Raw genomic sequence first — 22,031 nt, forward strand, 5'->3', positions numbered from 1 at the left:
TATTTTCCTTCCAGATTAAAAAAGCCTTCAGTTGAGTTTGTGACCGACTGAAACGTCTTACAAAACTGAGGTAAAACATTCAAAAGCAATTATATTTGTTGTATCTCACTCATGGCGTCATTATGACCTAGATAATTATAGATAATTGAACTATATCTCTGGTGTTGTTAAACCATCCTTCATTCCTATAGTGTGTACATCACAGTATTGGACATTGTGAACAAAGGTGAGCGAATGCAATACATACTTGTGACAGTAAACTGTCAATTAGGGTTTAAACAATCACGGAACAATATTTGTTTGGGGCTAAACTAACGAGCAGAACATGTAACGAAGTACAAGCATAAACTGAATGACACTTATGTAGGCATTCACGCACAACAGTTACAGAGCCTTTCCGACCTACAAATCCTTTCTTGTGACTACAGGAGGGCAGGATAGTCGCTATATATGTTATATTGTAATTCCACATCTACCTTCAATCACACACTAAAAATAAGTTATTTTAAACACTCAAGTCAAAACAAAATGAAATTTAAATTTTAAGGTCATGATTATTGTTTTCTAACATCCTATGAAACCCCCCGTTAAAAAGTAACTTGAGGCTTGGCAGTGTAAAGTTTATTGACAGTTGTCATGTGGTTGTTATAAACTGTGTCTTCTGGACTTTGTGGTAATGTCATGTTTTTTTTCACTCACTCATCATCATCACTTTTTAATGACTTTGCAACAGGTTCATGTTCTGTTTACATCGTGAGAGTTTCTACTGTTTCAAACTATAATCATCAAGTAAAGTTCCTGGACCTTTAGCACTGCTCATATGTCCAGTCTCAACATTTATTATTTAGTACACATAAGGATAGTGTATACAGCTATTTAGATTTTTTTGATTTAAGTAAACTTTGTTGAAATATTATTATATAACTCACAGGTTGTTTTTTAAGTGCTCATGGTACATTGAAATTCATTCAGCCACAAGAAATTTGAGAAAAAAGTGTTATTGCATGACAAAAACTTTTGAAATGTCAACATTTAAACACTTTGCTATTATTAATGTACCTTAAAATGTGTTGATTGTTATATTATTATTGCTAAGCTAACTGCATAATGTTGGAAATCAAAATATTTTTTTTTTTAGGTTTTATTTGGTGGCAAACAGCTATAATATGTAAGGTGTATTATAGAAAATGAGTCAAGAGTCAAAATGCCCGTCATCACGTGTTTTTACTGCTTTCAGTCTTTGGACCCTGAGTGGATGCTGAAAAAGAGATGAAGTTCGGAGAAGATGCTCAAACGTCTGAAAACTTGGAGCTGGAACACATCACGCATACATACTCGCTGGCTCAGAGCACGTTCAGAGATAAAAATTAAGATATAGCATGTGTAGAAACACACCGTGAGAGTTGAACAAAGAACCACCAAAATGGACGGAGGACACAGACGACTTCTGTGGCTGCTCAGCTTTGCTGCTCTTCTTACATGTGGTAAGTTAAAATCTTTTTAATCTAAGTATCTGCCAGGACAGCTGTGAGGCGAGGTGGTTAAAGCACAAACTTTGATTTCAGTTTTGGGATTCGCAAACTGAAGACACTTTTATATCAACAAAGTATAACCATCTGAATGTCTGTCTTTAAATAAAAGATTGATGGAAAAACATCATCTCCTCTGGTGGAATTTGAAAAGGTTCATAACATATTTAATTCAGCAGTAATCAGAGCTGATATTGAGATTGTCATGCTTGTTTTGAGTAACCTTTGTATAGTATTCATATCATAAAGACATTAAAAAGTATTTTACAAAAGTGGCGATTAAAAATGTTACAACCTTCAATTTCTGCTTCATTCCCACAATATCCAATAAAATCAACTGATTAAATGTCAAATATTTAACATTATTTTAGACACTGGGTTCTACTCTTGGTCCCTCCATTGTTTTACGTAAAGGATCAGTTGACGATATAGTTTGTATTCATTAGTGTGATGTATTGAAAAGGTAAGTTTAGGTTTGCAGTGGTTTCATCTTCATTGTTTTTGAAGCTCCGCACACGAAGAAGATGGAGAAGGTGTGAACGTCACCTGTCCGTCAGTGACCTATCAACCCATCATGGATGTGTGCAAGTCATGTGACTCTATATTGTCTGTAAAGTTGTTAAAGTCAAACATTATCCAAATATTTGAGTGATATTTGACTGAGATGGCTGGATTATGGATCAGTCATGGGACTTTTATGGTGATGTGCATTCAAATGACCGGGCAATTTTTTTCTGTTGTGTTTTTACTAGTCAGCCAGGAAAAGTCTTTTATATTGCTTATCCTCCATCGTTCTGTAATCTTATTTATATATAAAATTATATTCATTTCTTAATTACACAAAAATAGCTATTTACATATGAATTCCTCTTCACAACATGGCTTAATTTCTTCTTTTTTTACTGTGTTTCTTTGTATTTGAAGTTGTTTTTGTAATTTATTTCAGGCTGGTGCCAGTGCCTGGCAGGCTGGAGGGAGAATGTGGGCAACTGCTACTTATTTTCAAATGATGAAAAGTCATGGTTGGAGGCTAATGCATATTGTTTGGCTCAGAATAGCAACCTGATGAGCATTCAGACCATCGAAGAACGGGTGAGACCAGGAAACAGAGACAAACGCAGCTGAGATTTGATAACTGTTTGGTTTTGCGTGTCACACTCTGTGTTAACGCACTGCTGCGTGTTATTCCTCTAGCTGTGGCTGAGGACACAAATCCTCTCACATACTTACTGGATCGGCCTGAACGACCAAGTCACAGAGGGTGTGTGGCAGTGGAGCGATGGCAGTCCTTTCATAGAATACCTATCGTATGTGCCACAAAAATCACTCAGTTTACCATGAATAAAAGTGTTAGTTTTCTTCTAATTTTTCTTCTCCCTGTACTGTTTTAGACAATGGATGCATGGCCAGCCTGACAACTGGGGTGATGGAGAAGACTGTGCTCAAGTGAATGGAAACAGCCACGGACAATGGATGGATGAAAACTGTGCCGATAAGAAGAAATACATCTGCAAGCATGTCAACCGTGAGTTCACCCACTAAAGTGTCATCTTTTTAATGTTTTCAAATGACTTAAGTCATTAAAAGACGATTACATCGCTGGCTACTGAAACATCCAAAATTAGTACATTTAACAGTTAGCGTGATCTTGTATAAAATTCCAATTCAATGTGAATTATTCACAGTATTTATATGGAGTAGGTTTCTTCCCCCTAGATCATGTAATAAGTTTGGCTCTATTGCGACTGTATAATTTAAAAAAATTGATCTCCAATTTCCTATTTGTACGTTAGAGACAAAAAAATAAATGCAAATTGCTATATTGTCAGAGAGTTGATTATTCTTCTTTCTTTCTTTCTTTTTCATTTAACATTCTTTACATGTTTACATGTATTGTATTTCTATATACCTGTCCATGGTCAAAACAGATGTAACGTGTGTGTAATAAGCAGGTCAAATTTAGAGCTTCACTGTCACACAGTGATTTCCGACCCTTGCTAACTCCCCCCCGCTAAACACAAATTTTGTTTCCCCCCCTCAGCTAATCCTGGTCCACAGTGCGATCTGACCAACGGATGGCGACAGTACGGTTCCAACTGCTACAAGGTCAAGGCAGACATGAGGAAGAGCTGGGCAGCAGCCAGACATGACTGTGTACAGGAAGGAGGAGACCTGGTGTCCATTACCTCTGTAGAAGAGGAGCAGTACATCACAGGACAGATGGACCAGTCATGGTTGGACCTCTGGATTGGGCTTTCCACACTGGTGAGTGGAGACCAGAGTAGAGATTTTCCTCCTCCTCCTTAATGGTTTTATACTGATTGTGAACCGGTGGGTGCTCTGTTTCTTCAGAAATGCAACAAGATTTCATGTCAAGTTGAAGTGGGGAGCAGCCAGTTCACCTGGACTGATACTGCCCAGCTCCAGTACACAAACTGGGCTGAGGGTGAACCTACAGTGTAAGATATAACACAATATATAACTTACACCTGTAAATTAAATTCACCTCCTTATTTGGGCAAATGTGGACTAACCAAGTGTGTCTACAGTGATGCACAGTCGGGCTCATGTGCTGCAATTATCAAAGATTCATCTGATGACTTTGGGAAATGGCGCTCTCATCAGTGCAGATACGAGCGTCCTTACATGTGTAAACGACCACTGAACAGTAAGCTGGATTGTTGTTGTTTCAGATTTATACATTTAATTAATTTATTTTTTTTAAGAAAAATACAATAACCATTTCATCTCTGCCTCCCCTCCAGCCATCTGTCCTGCTGGCTGGATGAGCTTTGCTGGCAGTTGTTATTGGATGGTCAGTAACATCCATCTTCTGACCACTTGGTACGATGCCTACACCAGGTGCTCTGATATTGGGGCTCACTTGCTCATCATAAACAGGTAAATAAAAACATCATGGAAAGTGTCTGTACATCTCAATCTCACTTAATTCAACACTCTTGAATGGGGTTTGTCCCTAAAGTAGTAGACCATTATTAGAAAACTTAGTAAAGTAAATATTATTTAATTAATATTTAACAAGTATTAATCAGATTTTTCATGGAAGTTAAAGCTTCATTCATTTTTAGTCCCTTGACAACGGTTACATATTCTTTATAAATAATAACAGGTACAGGCGTTTTTAGCTCATATTTGCTCTCCACCACCAGAATTGTGTGGAGCTTTAGCTGCTAAATGTTATTTTAATGCCTAATGTTCCTTTAAATGTTCCTGTTGTTAAGGTAGCAGCAACTCATGGGTCTGGGGTCTACACAGAAAATATACAACAGAACATACCAAAAAGCAAAATATAACATACAATAATCATAATTATAATAATAATCTCAGACTATAATTACTAAAATATTACACTTGTGGGTGTTATACAATGAGGTTAATTAATAACTGTGTGTCTGAAAAATGAAAATACACAAAAGAAGGCCTGAGCAGTCAGGAATATTTGATATTTTCACTCATGTCTGTCTTCCTCCTCATTTTTCAGTCAGGAAGAACAGTTCTTCATAAATGGCAAACTTCCAGACTTTCACCAAACTGACATCCCCGACATCTGGATTGGTCTATCAGGTTCTTTACATGACTATGTTTGAGCAATGCATTGTCAATGATTTGTGATTATTCCCCCCTTTAATTATATCTATGGTTTGTGGTGTCACCAGATAAGGACCAGGATGGAGTTTTCAAATGGGTGGATAAATCCCCTGTTCAATTTTCTAACTATGGTCCTGGTTGGCCCAGGAACACGGCAGGTCTCTGGGACTGTGGACAGATCTTCACAGGTAGGACACACACACACACACACACACGCACACACACACTCATGCATGCAACATATCAGCATCATCTGAGTTTAACTTCTGTTCCAGGAAATTATGAAGGCAAGTGGGAAACAACCAACTGCTTCAAGAGCCTGGGTTTCGTTTGTGAGATGACAGGTGGACAAAATCCCAAACCAACTCCAATTCCTGGTTAGTGTGACTTCTAAATAAATAACCAAATTTTACTCGTGGTCTGGTTTAACTGGTTTAGCTAATGGTATGATACTGGTTTGCATCAGAGTACCACTGCGACCATGGATATTTGCTGTACGGCAACTTCTGTTATCATTTTGAGACTGAGGCGATGAAAAACTGGCACGACGCTGAGGATCACTGCAAGGGCGAGCAGGGTCACCTGACCAGCTTACACTCACAGGAAGAGCTGAGCTTCCTGACTGGTGAGCAGCCATCAGGGCTCCCGATTAAATTGAGGAATCATATAAATGTAGAAATATAGTTCAGAAGTTCAAATTTATTCTGTTTTCATGCATATACGCAGCTCACATGCCAACTGAAGCCTGGGTGGGTTTGAACGACATCGATGTAGAAAACAAGTTTGTAAACACCGATGGAACTCCTGCGGTAAGTGAGAAGGGCAGACTTTTTCTTAGGATTCTTGCACAGATCCTGCAATAAAGCAATATTTTGGTGTAAGCTGTTTTGTTCTGTGGATCTCAGAACTTCCTCCCGTGGGGGAACAATCAGCCCGATAACTGGCAGAATAACGAAGACTGTGTGCAGCTGAGAGGGATGAATCACCACGAAGCTGGGAAAATAAATGATGATTTCTGCACCTCCACCAAGGATTATATCTGCAAAAAAGGTCTGATATTATGCCATTTATGCCATCACCCTTATCTAAGCTATAGTGTCTAACTTTAAGTAACTCAGTTTGACAATGGCTGAAAACACCAACAAGCATGCATAAAAGTAGAGCTGCACAATTGATTTTGGCTCCTTTTGATTAAGTGAACACAAACACAAATCAAATGCAAATCAACTTTCTGACCACATGCCTGCATGCGCTATTCACAGCTACTGCTGATCATTTACACTGCAGCTCCAAGTTCTCCGGATGAGTAATGCTACTGAAAGACAGATTTCCAAAGCATAACTTACAGAAATGCCAGTAAAACAAAATTTTAAACTTGGCACAGCAGAAGGTGTAGTTTCATCTCTCTCTTCTTCCTCACTTACACATAGTCATATATATACATACATATATATATACATATATATACATACATATATATATACATATATATACATACATATATACATACATATATATACATACATATATATATACATACATATATACATACACATATACATATATATATACATATATTAATTTTTTTTTTAATGAAGTGATCAGAATTCCTTACGAAATAAACAATTGTTTAGTAGCAGGAGCGTGAAATGAAAACACATTTTGACGACATTTTACAGAATTTCAAAGTAAAAGTATTTTTGATATCAAATGAGCTATACTTCACTATAAAAACAAATTGATGATGCAAAATAAACCTATTCATATCAAAAACAGAAATACATTTAAAATGCTGTGAATAATATGGACAGCTTTAACTAAAACACCAACAAAGCTTATATGTAATATAATGTTGTATGCAATACATTTAATAATGTGATAATTAAGACTGAATGTCTCATTATTAATGTTAACATAAAACACTGTTAGAAATTTAGTATTATATTCTGTTACCTCAGCATAGAGTACTTTGTAGTTACTTTGTCTCCAATCTCTCCAGCAAAAGGACAAGGACCTCCTCCCCAGCCCCCAACATTTGGACCAGGTCAACTTTATACCACACTTAGAATATAATTACTCCTCAAGCATGACCAGATGTGTGCGTATACAGAGAGTTGTTTTGTTTTGTTACAGGATGGAATGAGAAATGTGGTTCTTGGATGGCCGACCCTTTTAACGACTACTGCTATCTGTTTAACTACCTGTCGATGAGGACGTGGGCAGAGGCTCGCGCTGACTGCGTCAACCAGGGAGGAGAGCTCGCCAGTATCACTGACCCCTATGAACAAGCCTTCATACAGGGTAAGACATTTACAACCATAAGCCAACTGCTTGACTCCAATGTATCTGTGTGGAAAAGGTAAAATGGTAAATGGTCTGTATTTATTCAGCCACACATTCATACAGCACACACTGCCAGCACAGCCATCAGGAGAAACTTGGGGTTAAGTATCTTGCCCAGCGACACGTCGGCTTGTCAACTATTGGAGCCAAGAATCAACCCCCCGACCTTCCCAGTTGGAAGACGGCTCGCTTGGCCACCGAGCCACCGTCATGACCCAACCAAACCTGCAAATGTCAATAGGCTGCCATTTATCCGACGCCAATTATTTTATTTTTAATTTGTTTTCCTGAAGGTGTGATCCAGTCGAGCCCCACAGGGATCACTCTGTGGACGGGCGGTCATGACTCCATCACTGAGGGTGGCTGGGAGTGGACAGATGGCTCTCCTTTCAGATACATTCGCTGGGGTGCAGGTTCGTATGAACCCAAATTTATTAAGCGAAATGTCCCACAATACATTCAAGAGTAAAAATAAACATAATAAATTTTGTGTAAAACTCGTCTTTCTTCACAGGTAACCCAGATGACTATTTTGGTGAAGACTGCCTGTCTATATATATAAATGACGGCTACTGGAATGATGATGACTGTGAGTACAAAAGAGGATACATCTGCAAGAAGAAAGGTAAGATACTTCACATGCTGCTACTACTACTCAAATAAAAAAAGACAATATCCAGACTGTTAATACTGTACATGTTAGGACTTTAAATTCATGTTTCCTCTTTCAGGAAACACACCTGAGCCTCCTCCCCCTCATGATGGTAAAGATACCTCAATATTTAAGACATAAAAACATAAAATGCATAAAAATATCCAGTCGAAAACCGTATATACTCTCTGCTGTAGGTTTCATGACTGCACTGGTGTGTCAGGGATCCTCTGCTGTTCTTCACTGTGCACACGAAAGTGTGATTAACATTCAGTCTGCCTTCTACGGACGAAGGAGCGACACCATCTGTCCACACCTGGAAGGATCTGGAGGTGTGTAAAGCCGCAATATGTACAACACCACACCCCGTTTTTGTAATAATGTAATTGTTACTCTTAACTATGCAATAACGCCACAATAATGCTGCATTTTGTATTCAGTTATTACATATTGTCGTAGCTATTATGCGGCAGTGGTACTCTAACGCTCCACTTTCTAACAAAGGTGTTTTGAGTATTGTGGCATGAATTATGACTTAAAATTAGTTTCAAAAATGATTCAGTTGATTGGCAGAATGTTCCACTTTGTCAAAAATATATCAAGTGGAACTTTACTAATTATAATAAACGCTGAACCCACAGAGATGTCGAAACTGCATTGTGTGATACACTGACGCATAAAAGATGACGTTATACCTATATCATGCATCATCAAGACAAAAAAAATTATGGAACAGACAAAATGTACCATGTTAACATTTTAACTAAGTAAAATCCATATATTGACTAAAATAATCAATCTAATCAAAATTAAGTCCTATTGTAGGGAGTTTAAATGAATCTTAATTGTTAAAAATAAAATTGTGCCATATTATTACATTAGAATCATCAAAACTACTACAATTTGTTGACACCAACACAAGATTTTATTACAAAATGTAGTCAGAAGTCACAAACACAAATGGGATTAAAGTGATAATAAAAATGATAAATTTAATGTGACTTCCTGTCAGAAATCATTTATATCAAAGTAAATATTGTGGTATGCTTAACCAATGTCCTGTAGGAAGCTGCACAGTGGATGGTGTCCTCCCTTACTACAGAAAAATGTGTGACAACAGACCTTTCTGCTTCGCGTATGCCAATGTGGAGGAGGATCCTTGTCCAGCTGTTTCCAAATATCTGGAGATCGTCTACAGCTGTGAACAAACAGGTAGACTCTTATTCTTCTCCCTCTCTCAGAGATCTCCTCCACTCCATAATCATCATGTGATGTCTTGTTGTGATTTGTCTGCTCTCAGTGTGTCTGCACGGTCTCGGGGTTGAAGATGGACTCGTCACAGACTCCCAGCTCTCTGCTTCTTCTTCGCTCGGTGTCTTCACTCCTGACCAAGCGCGTTTGAAAGGAAATTCCTGCTGGATGCCTTCAGGAAACCGTACGTATCAAACTCAGTGGTCACTCATCTACAAATAATATTTAATCCATAAATCAAGGCAAGTTGAGATTTTTGGCACCATATACCTAATATTTGTATATTTATCATCTCCAGCGACTTCAAGCTGGATCCAGGTAAACTTGGGCCCAATCAGAAAGGTAACAGGGATCGCAATCCAGGGTTGTCCTCAAAATGATTACTGGATCACCAAATTCAAGATCCAGCACAGTATGGATGGAACAACCTGGACTGATTACACAGCCGATGGTGAAGTGAGTCAACAGTGACTACTGCTCACATAAAACCTGAAAATGACCAACAACTCCAGATTTTTTTTTTTACTGTTAGTTTGGTTTTCACCCAAGTTTGTCTTTCATTTCCAGTTTTTCCCCGGTTCAGTAGACAGAGACACTCCTGACACACAACTGCTGGGGACACCTGTGTCAGCCAAGTACGTGCGCATCCTCCCACTTGAGTTCAGTGGACAGGCTGGCCTTCGCTTTGATATTCTGGGATGCACGCCTGACTGTAAGACAACTATTTAACTATAACAAACCACTGGGCAAAAACCTGCCATGTGATGTCACCTTCAACTTTTATTATCATTATTATTATTATCCTGAAGGAAATTTGATCTGCAGCTAGCAACAAGGCACATTAATAAACAAGAATGTTACAAAGATAGTCCTACCATACTGAACCAGAAACTGTTAAGCATTTAAAAAAAAGCATAATAGATAAAATATATTGTCAATTCGTTTCACTGTACAGCAGTAATTAATTAAATTAAGTCAGCATTTCCTTGTCCTTGGGGACCCACTGCCCTGCATGTTTTAAGTGTCTCCCTGCTCCAACACACCTGATTCAAATAAATGGGTTGTTATCATGCTTTTACAGAGCTTGTTAACGAGCTGACTATTTGAATCAGGTGTGCTGAAGCAGGGAAACATCTAAAACACAAGGACCAGGATTGGGAAACACTGACATAAGTGTAGCCTGGCAAAAGTAAACTTAATAGCACAGGACACAGACCAACTTTTGGGGTCTTTATTCTGAACAGTAAATTGGTGTTCAGTTCAGAAGGGACATAAAAAAACAACTGAAATGCCTTACAATAGTGAGTAATTTACGACAGAGTATAAGGGGCCACGTTGAGGGAAAAAATAAATTCACAGACTTTAAGAATAAAGTCTTAATTTACGAGAACAAAGTTGTAAATTTACAAGAATAAAGTCATAATATTCTAACCTTTCTAACTTGTTGTGGAATTATACTTTAGAATAGGTTTCACAAACAAAGAGACAATCTTTTGGCACATGTCTATCAGGACTTAAAGTATATGCAAGAAAATGCATCTTTTCCACAGAAAGAACCAGGCGGACTTGGATGTAATCGCTGCTTTTGTGGTTTCTCAAGTAACAGTCGGACTGATAATGAAGATTTTGGATCCAGAAGGAGTCAAGGTCCAGCGAGCACGGCGTCTCCGACACCGGCAGTACACTTACTGAGGCCCCAACACCTTATGGCATATGGATTCATATGATAAACTTGAGAAATCACAAAACCCCTCTGAATGGCCCACTGATGCATCCACTGATAACCCTGCAGTGGACCAGTTGCAGCCATTTCCCCCTCCACAAAAGCAGCTTTTTCCTCCAAGTCCGCAACTCTCCTCTTATAGAACAACAGGTTAGAATATTACCACTCTCGTAAATTTACTACTTTAATCTCGTAAATTAAGACTTTATTCCAGAAGTTTGTGAATTATTTTTTCTCAATGTGGCCCTAATACTTTGTTGTAGTAATCAGTGTCTCCAAAAAAAAAAAGAAAATCTGACACTGACAAATGGTTTATGGTCTAAACACATTTACAAACTCATCAGATGTGCCGCAAACACATTCACTGTTCAATAACTCAAAGTCTGGGCTACAACCCACAATTAGTAGGACTTGCAAATAAAAATACAAAAAAACTATCCTATTCCAATTTCTAGTAATGAGTAAGTGCACAAGACAACTACAGTGTTGCTCTCTGTAACACACACTTAACAATTCACAATCTGCAATTTTACACTCACAAGTTTCTGATTGGGAAAGTAAGAAATTAACAATAAAAACAACACTAGAATATGGAGCTGTTCCGGAGTGCTAACAGTGGGAACAGGACATTACACAGCATTGCAATGGTTATCGTCTGTTGCCCAAATGGCCTGAGTGAAATATATTTACATTGAACAAATACCAAAACATCGATGATTAAAAACGTCACAAAATGTAGTTTGGATGAACTCAAAATGTCCAACATTTGATGCATTTCAGAGCTTATTTACCTTCAACTGCTGGCAATGTCCACCTGAAAACACTCCACGTGTGCATCGAGTGAAAATCCGGGTCTTTCTTGAAATAATTACCCAAAAGTCCTTGCGCCCTCAGGGGATTGATTATCATAGTGCAAAAGTGCCCTCTAGTGGCAGTAGTAAGTAATGTTTCCCCCCCTAGAGGGCCCTCTAGCGGCATTAGTAAGTAATGTTTTCCACCCGACCACGTAAGTAATATAATAAGAAAAACAATTAGAAGCATACATGTACAATCATGGTTAAAATATAAAATCATAAAATAAATCCAGTTAGTCAAGAAAGCTAAGCTTTAACAGCCTCGGGAACAAAATAAGTTCTACCTTGTTTTTGTTCAAGCCGTTCTAAAATGGCAGCCAGAGGCACCAGGTGGGCAGGACAATTAAGTATGATTTGAGCCTTAATGGTGACTCCTCTACTAGATATCTGCTGGTCATAATACAACATGTAACAGGTTGACATATGAACATGGATGAACACTGATTGCAAAATTGTGACTCAATAGATGCCATAACATGCGACGACAAGCCCAACTTCACCTTTTCCACTGATAAAATGACGTAAGTAAAATTGTACACATAGCATATTTAATGTTGCTTATTGTTTATTATATGTTACATTTCCAAATTGTTCTGTTGAAATGTCATTTTGTTATTTTATTGTGACCTTGTTATTCTCATGTCTCCTCCAGCGTCCACTGTCCAGCAGGCTGTGCCAAAACAAATTACATTGTGTACGGCACCACTCTATATCGTGGGGTAGGAGACGTTACTCTCTAATCTGTACCGCTCTGTGCTATATATGCTATTTGATCTGACTCAAAAAATTCTCTGAAACAGGACTCCAACATCTGTGCAGCAGCTATCCACGCTGGCGTGGTACTAAATGACATTGGAGGAGACTGTACTTTGTTGAAAGTTGAGGGACAGGACTTTTACGCAGGGTCCACCAGGAATGGCATCACCACCAGACAGTAAGAGCGAGTTTCTCAACTGACCTTTTTGTATTATATTGTAATTTATTTGTATCAGTACAGGGAGACAGTACAATTTTTAATTTTTTCAGATTTGATGGAAACTATGCTGTATCATACACTTTTGCAGATGGAGGTGAGTTGACATGTATTTATAAGCTTTTTTTTTTTAAATTCAAATGTATACAAATCATATATATTTATGGGTTTTTTGTTGAGTGGATAATATAGACATAGAAACAGATGAGTAGAAAAACAAACAACAAAATGGAATATGTAAAAAACACAATCAGAGTTTAACAAGCCTGATAAATCATAAAGGCCCATAATCAATATCTTAAATATAAATCTCCATCTAATCAAACCTTCAAAGCGGGAAAACAATAGCTAACTAATATGCCATATTACTCATGAGTTACTTGGTTCAAAAATCATAATACTTCCACTCCCATAATTCCAAAAGAGAAGATCTTATTTCTGTTTTCATAAAACAAACCTAAAAGTTTTATCTGTAATACCAGTTTAGTAAAGGAAAATCCATAACTTATAACATAATAGGTGTTCCTTCTTTTTTACATCATGGCCAGTGTGATGCATTATTTTTGGATATTTTGTGCACAGTGACAGGAGATAAATGTGTACCTTTAATTTTGTTACTTGTTAATGGAAAATATATTCTCTCACAAATATTTATTGTGATTCAACTCCATCCCTAGATTATAATGCTTTGCTATTTTTTTTTAGATAAAACTTTGTGTAAGTATTCTTTTCCTCTTTCCTGCAGAGCTGAGGTGCTCGGGGCCTGACTGGTTTGAGTTTGGAGAGTTCTGCTACAAACCTTTTGGTGACAAAAAAACATGGCATGACGCTCGGGAAACCTGCCGGAGTCTGGGCGCTGATCTCGTGTCCGTCCTCTCCATGACCGAGCAGAGTTGGCTGGAAAGTTACCTGTTCATGGGTATGGATGTAGAAAAATAGTTCCACAGAGGGTTTAATGTTAGAGATTGTTACAAAGAGATAAAAGAGGCAACACCTAATCGGTCTTACTTTTGTCCCTTTACAGCCACCAGTGATGTGTGGACTGGTCTTAATGACCTGTTTGTGCCTGGAATGTTCTTCTGGTCTGATCAGCACATGGTGAGCTTCACGTACTGGGCTCCAGGAGAACCCAACAACCACGATGGCTTCAGTGAAGACTGTGTTGAGATGTTGCACCAGGTGAGACAGATGGAAAAAAAAGTCTCACACATTAGAAGAAAAATCAAGCTGCTGGGTTAATTTAATTTTTTGTTCCAGACCGGCAGATGGAACGATGTGTCCTGTGCTGAACTCAATACCTACATATGCAAGATGCCTAAAGATCATTATCCAGTTCCCTCTGTAGAGCCCACTGTATATGGATGTCCTCAGGTACCACATGTTTTATATACAGATCTCTATATTTTAAGTTGTAATTCATGATCCGAGAGAGCTATAGTCTATGTTGTGTATACGCGTGGTGGTGGGCTCATGTCTCTTCTACCTGTCAGGGGTGGGATGCATACGGCTACTCCTGCTACTGGATGGAGGAGACGGCCAGGAGCTGGTACGACGCCAAAGCCTTCTGCAAAGAGCAGGAAGGCTTCCTGCTGCACATCGGAGACATGTGAGTCTGGCCAGAAACATAGTTACTTAAAGGTCCAGAAAGAATTGGTAGCTTTTAAATGGTGACACTGGGTCTCCTGCACTCACCTGTCACCTGTTTTGTCTGTTTGTCTCTGAAAAGCAAGGCTCTTTCCTAGTACAGTACAGTAAAAAAAAGGTTTTATTTTATTCTATGGCTACTAAAACCATATTTTAAAATGATTACTTACTTATACAAACATATTATTATACATATATTTTGACCCTATAGCACCCTTTTTTAATACAATTTTTCTAGTTCTGTTTTAGTCTAATATTCCTTTATCATTTTATTTAATTTTCAATTTTTTGTATGTTTTTACAGTCTTAAGACTGCTATTTATGGTATGAATAGGGATCACTAGTGTTAAACATTAATGCACAGTAGTTTTTCCCTCATTGCTTGACAATGCACTACTTCCACTTCTAATTCAATTCCACTACAAATAACTGCTGTTCCCTTTCAGACTGTTGAAGTGTTTGGTGTTTATATGTGAAGAGTAACATGGGGAAAATAGCAAATGATTTTCTGATCCTCCTCATGTGTTTGTGTTTCACTGCAGTTACGAACAGGCCCACTTCACAGTGACGCTGTCAGGAAAGACCGGCCTGTGGTGGCTCGGCCTGCGCGCTCAAGGTGTGGCGGGTGGAGGGGTGGACTACATCTGGGACAATAACTCCCCTCTCACCTTCACTCACTGGGACAGAGATCAGCCAGGTACACAAAAAACACTAAGCATAACAGGACAGGCTGATGAGTGTGGACATCAGGAAAAAACACAGATTTCTTGTCCCATCTGTAGATAACGGGGACGGTACTTGTGTGGCTATGACAACGGGTCAGGTTGGGGGTTTCTGGGACGACAAGCAGTGTTCTGAGAAATACGCCTTTGTTTGTGAGAAATTCAGACCCGACATCAGCCCACCCACTGGCCCCCCCACTCCTCCTCCTGCACAGGGCTGTGCCGAGGGCTGGACGGCTCTGCCTCACTATAGGAACTGTTACAGGGTATCTGAGGCACTAAATCAAATATCTAAAAGCAAGCACATCTCCAGGGTCCCGATTAGCTCAGTGATCTGTTTTCAGCTACTAATGCACCATCTAATTCAATGCAGCTCTTCCACAATGTGGACTGGTCTTTGAAGAAGAGTTGGGGAGCAGCACATGAGGACTGCGTTGCCAGAGGAGCAGATCTGGTCAGTGTCCACAGTAAGGCGGAGGAAGAGTTCTTGTCTCTGTACAGCAAAGCCAGCAGCAAGTGGATTGGCCTCAAGCACAACCCCACAGAAGGAGGTGAGAGCTACCGGGTATTTTATATATCAGAATATACGAGGTGTATCTTTACAGCCAAAATATACTGGGATATACTGTGAAACAGGTTATTCCTGGAGTGACGGGACACCTCTGTCCCACACCAACTGGGGTCACGGAGAACCAAACGACCACGAGGGCCGCGAGGAGTGTGTCGAGATGGTGAGCAGTGACAACGGGACATACTCCTGGTGGAACGATCTCAACTGTGACGCTCACCAGGACTGGATATGCATGATCGCTAAAGGAAAGAATCCCATCCTGCCCCCAGTGCCCCCGCCTCCAGTGCCAGGTAAACGGTTCACACACACTGTCGCACCTGTCGCATGTTTCGGTTATATTCTAAGACCACAGAGCATTTGAAACCTTGTTTTAGTCCTTGAGAGGTAGCAGAGTATCCAGAGGGTAACTGATGTGTTTCTCATGAGGATTTTCCTTTCGAATTTCATTCTCTAGTCAAATCAAAAATGAAAGTTGTTGGGGGGGGTGGCACTTGAGGTGCAAAGAAGACACTAAATTTACTTAGTTTTTGTAAGTAACAAAAAAAACCCTTAATATTTGATGTATTATATATATATACATATATGTATATATATATATATATATACATATATATATATATATATATATATATATATATATATATATATATATATATATATATATATATATATATATATATATATATATGTATATGTGTGTGTATATATAATATGACTATAAACTGATCAACCATAAGGCCAAACCAAAAAAAAATGTCCATGACAGATTCCCAGAGTCCTTGTTGGCATCATCAAATATCTTGTTTCGTCCAAACACAAAAATATAAATGTTAAGTATTAAGAAAGGAAAAGGAGCATTTCTCTGAGTTACAGAGTAGCTTTAAATTATAAATCAACTCCATATTACCATGGCGGCGTGTGTTTTCTCAGCTCCCGACTGTGGAAGTAACCCCGGCTGGAGGAAGAACAACAACATCTGTTATTACTACAACGACACCGACGTGGTGGATTTCCACACAGCGATGATTCGCTGCTACACCGAGAAGGCCTCACTCGTCTCCATCCTCAGCAAAGACGAACAGGCATATGTCAACAGCATGGTATGGCTTTTATTTGTTTATTTATTTATTTATTTATGTATTTATCACTTTATTCCTTCCTCAGAGAAAATGAGATATGTTGAATATCGCGCATATCATCTATCCATACATCTATACGTCTCTCTGTGTGAACAGAGTCATACTCTGCTAATATTTTTGCATGACGTCAACTGCCAGAGCTCTATTATATATTTTTTTCCCAGGTGGGGACAGGGGACATTGCTGCATCCTGGATCGGCATGAGGGTGTTTGGCATTGCAAGCGCAGAGTACAAGTACGTACAGTATATGACTAGAAGTGGTTGGAATTAAAGGGAAAATTAAGATTAATTATCATCCTAATTGATGTTTAACAATATCTTCATATTGGTGTACGCGTGTGCATATATATATATATATATATATATATATATATATATAGCGTGAATACATACACTGTCTACCTAAGTTTATTTATTATTTTGAGTAATAATCTTTGATTTATTATGATTATTATTATCATCATTATCAGAGGGTCGCATATGCATGTTTATGGACTGTTGGATGAAACAGGAGAACTCAAAGAAAACCTCTTTACATCTCATTTGTATAATTATTTGAATGACCCACTGTGGGTTCTGCTCCAAAAACGTTTAGGTTTTTTTCTTCTCCCCCTCCACAGATGGTTGGACCACTCTCCTGTGACATACACACACTGGGCCTCAGGTGAACCCAACAACGCCAACGGGGAGGAGCAGTGTGTTCAGATCAACAGACATCAAGGTAGTGAAAGTTTGTTTATGGCACTGCTGGTGGGTTTTGTTTTTTCTTTTTTATTACATTCACCCCTTGTTTTGTCAAGGTGGATGGAACGACGCCAACTGCGGTCGAGCTGCAGGTTACCTGTGTAAGAAGTTCCCAGGAAACGACCACACCGCTCCTCCACCCACACAGCCGTGGGTGGGAAACTGCCCCACAGGTAACACAGTGTAACTGTCAGTGTGGAACTCATTTACAAAGATATGCAGTTTATTATAATATAGGAGTGATGATAGGACTTAGTTTGCTTTTTTACCCTCCACAAATAATAGAGTGGAAGCAGCAGGAGACAGTCAAATGGCATAAACCCTGCTGCCAACTAGTGGTCAGGGGTTTAATTACAACTTCCTTCCTTCCTTCCTTCCTTCCCTCCTTCCCTCCTTCCCTCCTTCCTTTCTTCCAGGTTGGATACGCTTCAGGAACAAGTGTTTCACTTTCAAGGGGAAGAAAAATGATCTCAAGGCCAACTGGTCTTACGCTCGCAGCTGGTGCAAAGAACAGGGAGCAGAGTTGGCCGTCATCGATGACCAGTTAGAGAACGGTGAGGTCGTCAGAGAAGTACCGTGTGAAAGAGTTGAACAGATTCAGAGGATTTTGATTTGATTTTGTTTATCTTCTTCTTTCAGATTTTGTGTCCAGTTACCTGAGGGACCTGGAGCTGCCCACGTGGATCGGTCTGTCAGATCTCTTGGAGGAGAACCAGTACGCCTGGAGTGACGGTGTCAGCCCGGTGAAGTTCACCAACTGGAACGACAAGGAGCCCAACAACGCAGGAGGAACAGTGAGGACATTACTTTACTGTCTAAACGTTTTAATTTGAAGCATGTGGAGAATATTGTGAAAACACATTACAGTAACAATATAATAACATTTTGATAATAGTTTTGCAATAGAGAGGGAAATATTCCATTATATATATATATATGTATATATATATGTAGATATAGATATATATGTATGTATGTATATATATATATATATATATACATACATAATATTCCATTTCCATAAATTAAAAATCTCAATTACTTTTACCTATAATTAATGATATTCAGTAGAATTTGAAATGATGACACTGATGCCGATACTGTATGTAATATGTCATGTTAGAAATAAGATGGTACTACTGATAATAAGTAGTACTAATAATATTACCTCACTATTACAAATTTAATACACAGTGTATAGTGGTCAGTTTAACTGACAGTTAGCTTTAAGAAAGTCCATTTTCATGTTTTACAAAACTAAACAACACTTCAACACATTCATCTGTGAATGAACATTTATTTTTAATAAATGCCACATCATGGACGTTTGGGTAACAGATTATTTCTAGTTTTAAAGATGTTTTTTTTCAAATCCACTTGATCTGTGAATGACAGCACATGCCTTTGCCGTCACTCTCATCAGGAACACTGTGTGGCAATGAGTCACGGTCCACTGGTGACGGGCAAGTGGAACGATGACGCCTGTCACAAGGATCACAGCTTCATGTGCTCCATGCAAAAATGTAAGTCAACGCTGCAGCTGTCATTTATCCCGGCTAAAATAAGAAAGAAACCAAAAAAAAAAACACTCCTCCGTGTCACTCCCCATCAGCGACCAGCCTCCCTCCACCCCCGACCGCCAGCCCCTGCCCGGCTGAATACGTCCCCTGGTATCAGAACTGCTACAAGCTGGTGGAGAAGCCGGAGACCTGGGAGGCGGCACAGGCCTCGTGTCAGCAGGAGGGAGGCAACCTGGCCAGCATCGACATGAGCTACGACCAGGCCTTCATCGCACTTGTGGCGCTTCAGGCCAAAGCCGACACCTGGATCGGACTCCGACGCAAGGTGACAACAGAACTACATAAAAATTTAAAAAATACAATCACGGCCCTGAATGCTCAAAGAATCAGAAGTGAAAGCACAAAACTTTATACAAAAGAGAGGATACATACAATATTTTAGTAAAACCCAAGAATCTTAAAAGCTGCAGCTTCAGGATGGAGGCTGAATGAAGTTCACTGTGTATCTCAAGTATCACTATGACAAAGTAAGAGACATTGAGAAAAGAGAAAATACCTCCAAGCTTAATTCTGTCTTGTAACGCAGGATGATGGCTCGTATTCGTGGACAGACGGCTGGCCGGTGTTTTTCACTCACTGGGGACCGGGAGAGCCCACCAACATCAAGGACGAGGGCTGCGTGAGCATGCACTCCACTTCACATCACTTCTACGGCACCTGGAACGACACCAAGTGTGACCAGGCCAAACCTTACATCTGCAAGATCACCTCAGGTACTGAAGCGACCTCTTCTGACACGTCATCTTGCACAAAACAGGCCTTATTTACAACCACAAGTGGTTTGAGAAAGTAACCTGCATCATCTCTCAGAGCACCCACCGCCGACTCCCGGCCCCGGTGACGGGAAGTGCCTGCCCTTCTGGATCCCCTATGGCCACTACTGTTATCTCGTGTACAATGAACAGCAGGGCTTCTCCTGGCCGGACTCCCGGCATTACTGCCAGTCAGCCAGAGGAGATCTGGCGTCCATCCACAGCAGAGCGGAGGTGGAGTTCCTCAGGAACCTCAACCATACTAAACATCACAACATCTGGATCGGACTCACCAGGGACCATAACTGTGAGTGTGGAGAAGAACAGCCGAAGAGTCATAGTAATCGTTTTCTTGAGCCATGACATGGACACAGTTTTGAGTGGGATTGGTAACTTACCTTGTGTGTGTGTGTGTGTGTGTGTGTGTGTGTGTGTGTGTGTCTGTGTCTCTTTCCAGTTGGATGGGGCTGGACAGATCTGACGTCTCTGGGCTTCCTTAACTGGGCTCAGGGTGAGCCCAACGCAGCCTTTCACCCCGGCGAAGTGGCCGAGGAGAACTGCGTGGAGATGTACGCCGACGGACTCTGGAATGACAACAACTGTCTGCAGAAGAGAGGGTTTGTCTGTCGCCACCGCCAGTGTAAGCATTTATAATAAGTCATTTACATGATATATGCTGATGACATGTTAAAGAGGCCGTGGGTTTATTTCAATATATACAATAAACACAACAAAACAATAACCTGCAATTCTAACTACCAAACAAAAAACAAGTTCAACCCCAGTAAGCTGAATAAAAATAAATCATACATCAATTAAATGCCTTTGAAAACTGCACTGTTATAAATAACTTCATGCCACTTTCTTACCATATCATTCATTCATTGTATTTTTACATCACTTTTTATTAAAATTTGATTGAGTATAAACAGCAAACTAACACCTCCATGTTCGAATTTCTTTCAGACCATTCAACAGATGATGGCGGTAATCCGATTTTCCCTACAGATGGTCCACATGTCGACAGTAAGTGTGATTAAGTGCAGAGTATATTTTTCTTTTTCATAACAAGTTGAGAAAAACAACCATCCACTCTCACTCTCACACCCATTTAGAGTGTCCAATTTGCATGTTTTTGGACTGTGGGAGGAAAAATATATTTCCGTTATTTTGTAAAATCTTTTGCCAGTTCTGCCTCAAAAATCCTTTGTGGAGAAAAGAAAGAAATTCCTTGAAGATGAAGAACAATAGGTGCTCGGGCCCTAAATATTACAAATCAATTTATTAAAGACCGTGTTTTCCTTCTCAGCTGCTGAATATTGTTCACCTGAGCGTTGGTTCTGCCACAGCTTTCCTTCTATAAATGAGCAAATTGTGAACAGGGTAACACCACAGTGAAGTCAACACACACGTAGAACATGAGGTGTCGACCTATGACTAATAATGATGATCTAATTGAACGACGTGTTTACCAACCCTGCTGACACACTTGCCGTTCGTCTCATCGCTCAGTGGGAGCGGCGATAGCCGGTGCCGTCATCACAGCCGTCGTGATTTTCTCCCTCATCCTTGGAACGCTGTACTACGTCTTCAGAGTCCGAGGTTTCAAACTCAGCGGCCTGACTCTGCCGACACGAGCAGCCACTACGGTTGACGTGGTAAGTTATCGAGTGGTCAAGGAGGATCGAGTCTAAAGAATGAACAAATGCTGAGTTGTGTCGTTCTTCTGTTGCAGCCTGCTTTCAACAACCCCAACTTTGGAGGAGAATCGGACACATAAACCTTCATTCAGGCTTTGTACAGTTGATCAAATATAACAAAGTTTCAAAGTCTCCAGAGTTTGAAGATTAAATTGTATTGTGTATATATAACTAAAGAAACTTGTCTTGCACTTTCCTTTCAAGTGTAACAGTTGTTTTTATGTCTATGGCCATTTCATTACAT

The 22,031-nt window shown here is 39.6% G+C and overlaps 1 protein-coding gene across 1 annotated transcript; it reads left to right on the forward strand.

Moving 5' to 3' along the window:
• The first annotated feature begins 14 nt into the window (after positions 1-14).
• LOC122758057 (macrophage mannose receptor 1) lies at positions 15-21,983 on the forward strand. The gene is made up of 51 exons (XM_044011895.1): positions 15-70; positions 1,238-1,484; positions 2,476-2,621; positions 2,724-2,836; positions 2,921-3,054; positions 3,571-3,794; positions 3,882-3,988; positions 4,079-4,197; positions 4,295-4,430; positions 5,032-5,114; positions 5,207-5,326; positions 5,414-5,515; positions 5,605-5,763; positions 5,865-5,947; positions 6,044-6,188; positions 7,138-7,182; positions 7,272-7,439; positions 7,775-7,894; positions 7,996-8,106; positions 8,213-8,245; positions 8,331-8,465; positions 9,199-9,345; positions 9,434-9,568; positions 9,683-9,840; positions 9,952-10,096; positions 12,428-12,482; positions 12,614-12,680; positions 12,762-12,895; positions 12,988-13,031; positions 13,680-13,853; positions 13,959-14,113; positions 14,192-14,305; positions 14,425-14,540; positions 15,121-15,275; positions 15,361-15,566; positions 15,674-15,851; positions 15,937-16,161; positions 16,802-16,971; positions 17,175-17,245; positions 17,632-17,732; positions 17,812-17,928; positions 18,172-18,309; positions 18,395-18,549; positions 19,179-19,278; positions 19,368-19,600; positions 19,862-20,048; positions 20,146-20,394; positions 20,545-20,727; positions 21,054-21,113; positions 21,600-21,745; positions 21,823-21,983. The coding sequence occupies exons 2-51, from the start codon at positions 1,424-1,426 to the stop codon at positions 21,865-21,867; spliced, it is 6,507 nt and encodes a 2,168-aa protein (XP_043867830.1). The 5' UTR covers positions 15-70; positions 1,238-1,423; the 3' UTR covers positions 21,868-21,983.
• Positions 21,984-22,031: the final 48 nt, after the last annotated feature.

The sequence above is a fragment of the Solea senegalensis genome, linkage group LG21 (genome assembly GCF_019176455.1).
Source record: "Solea senegalensis isolate Sse05_10M linkage group LG21, IFAPA_SoseM_1, whole genome shotgun sequence".
Lineage (NCBI taxonomy): Eukaryota > Metazoa > Chordata > Actinopteri > Pleuronectiformes > Soleidae > Solea > Solea senegalensis.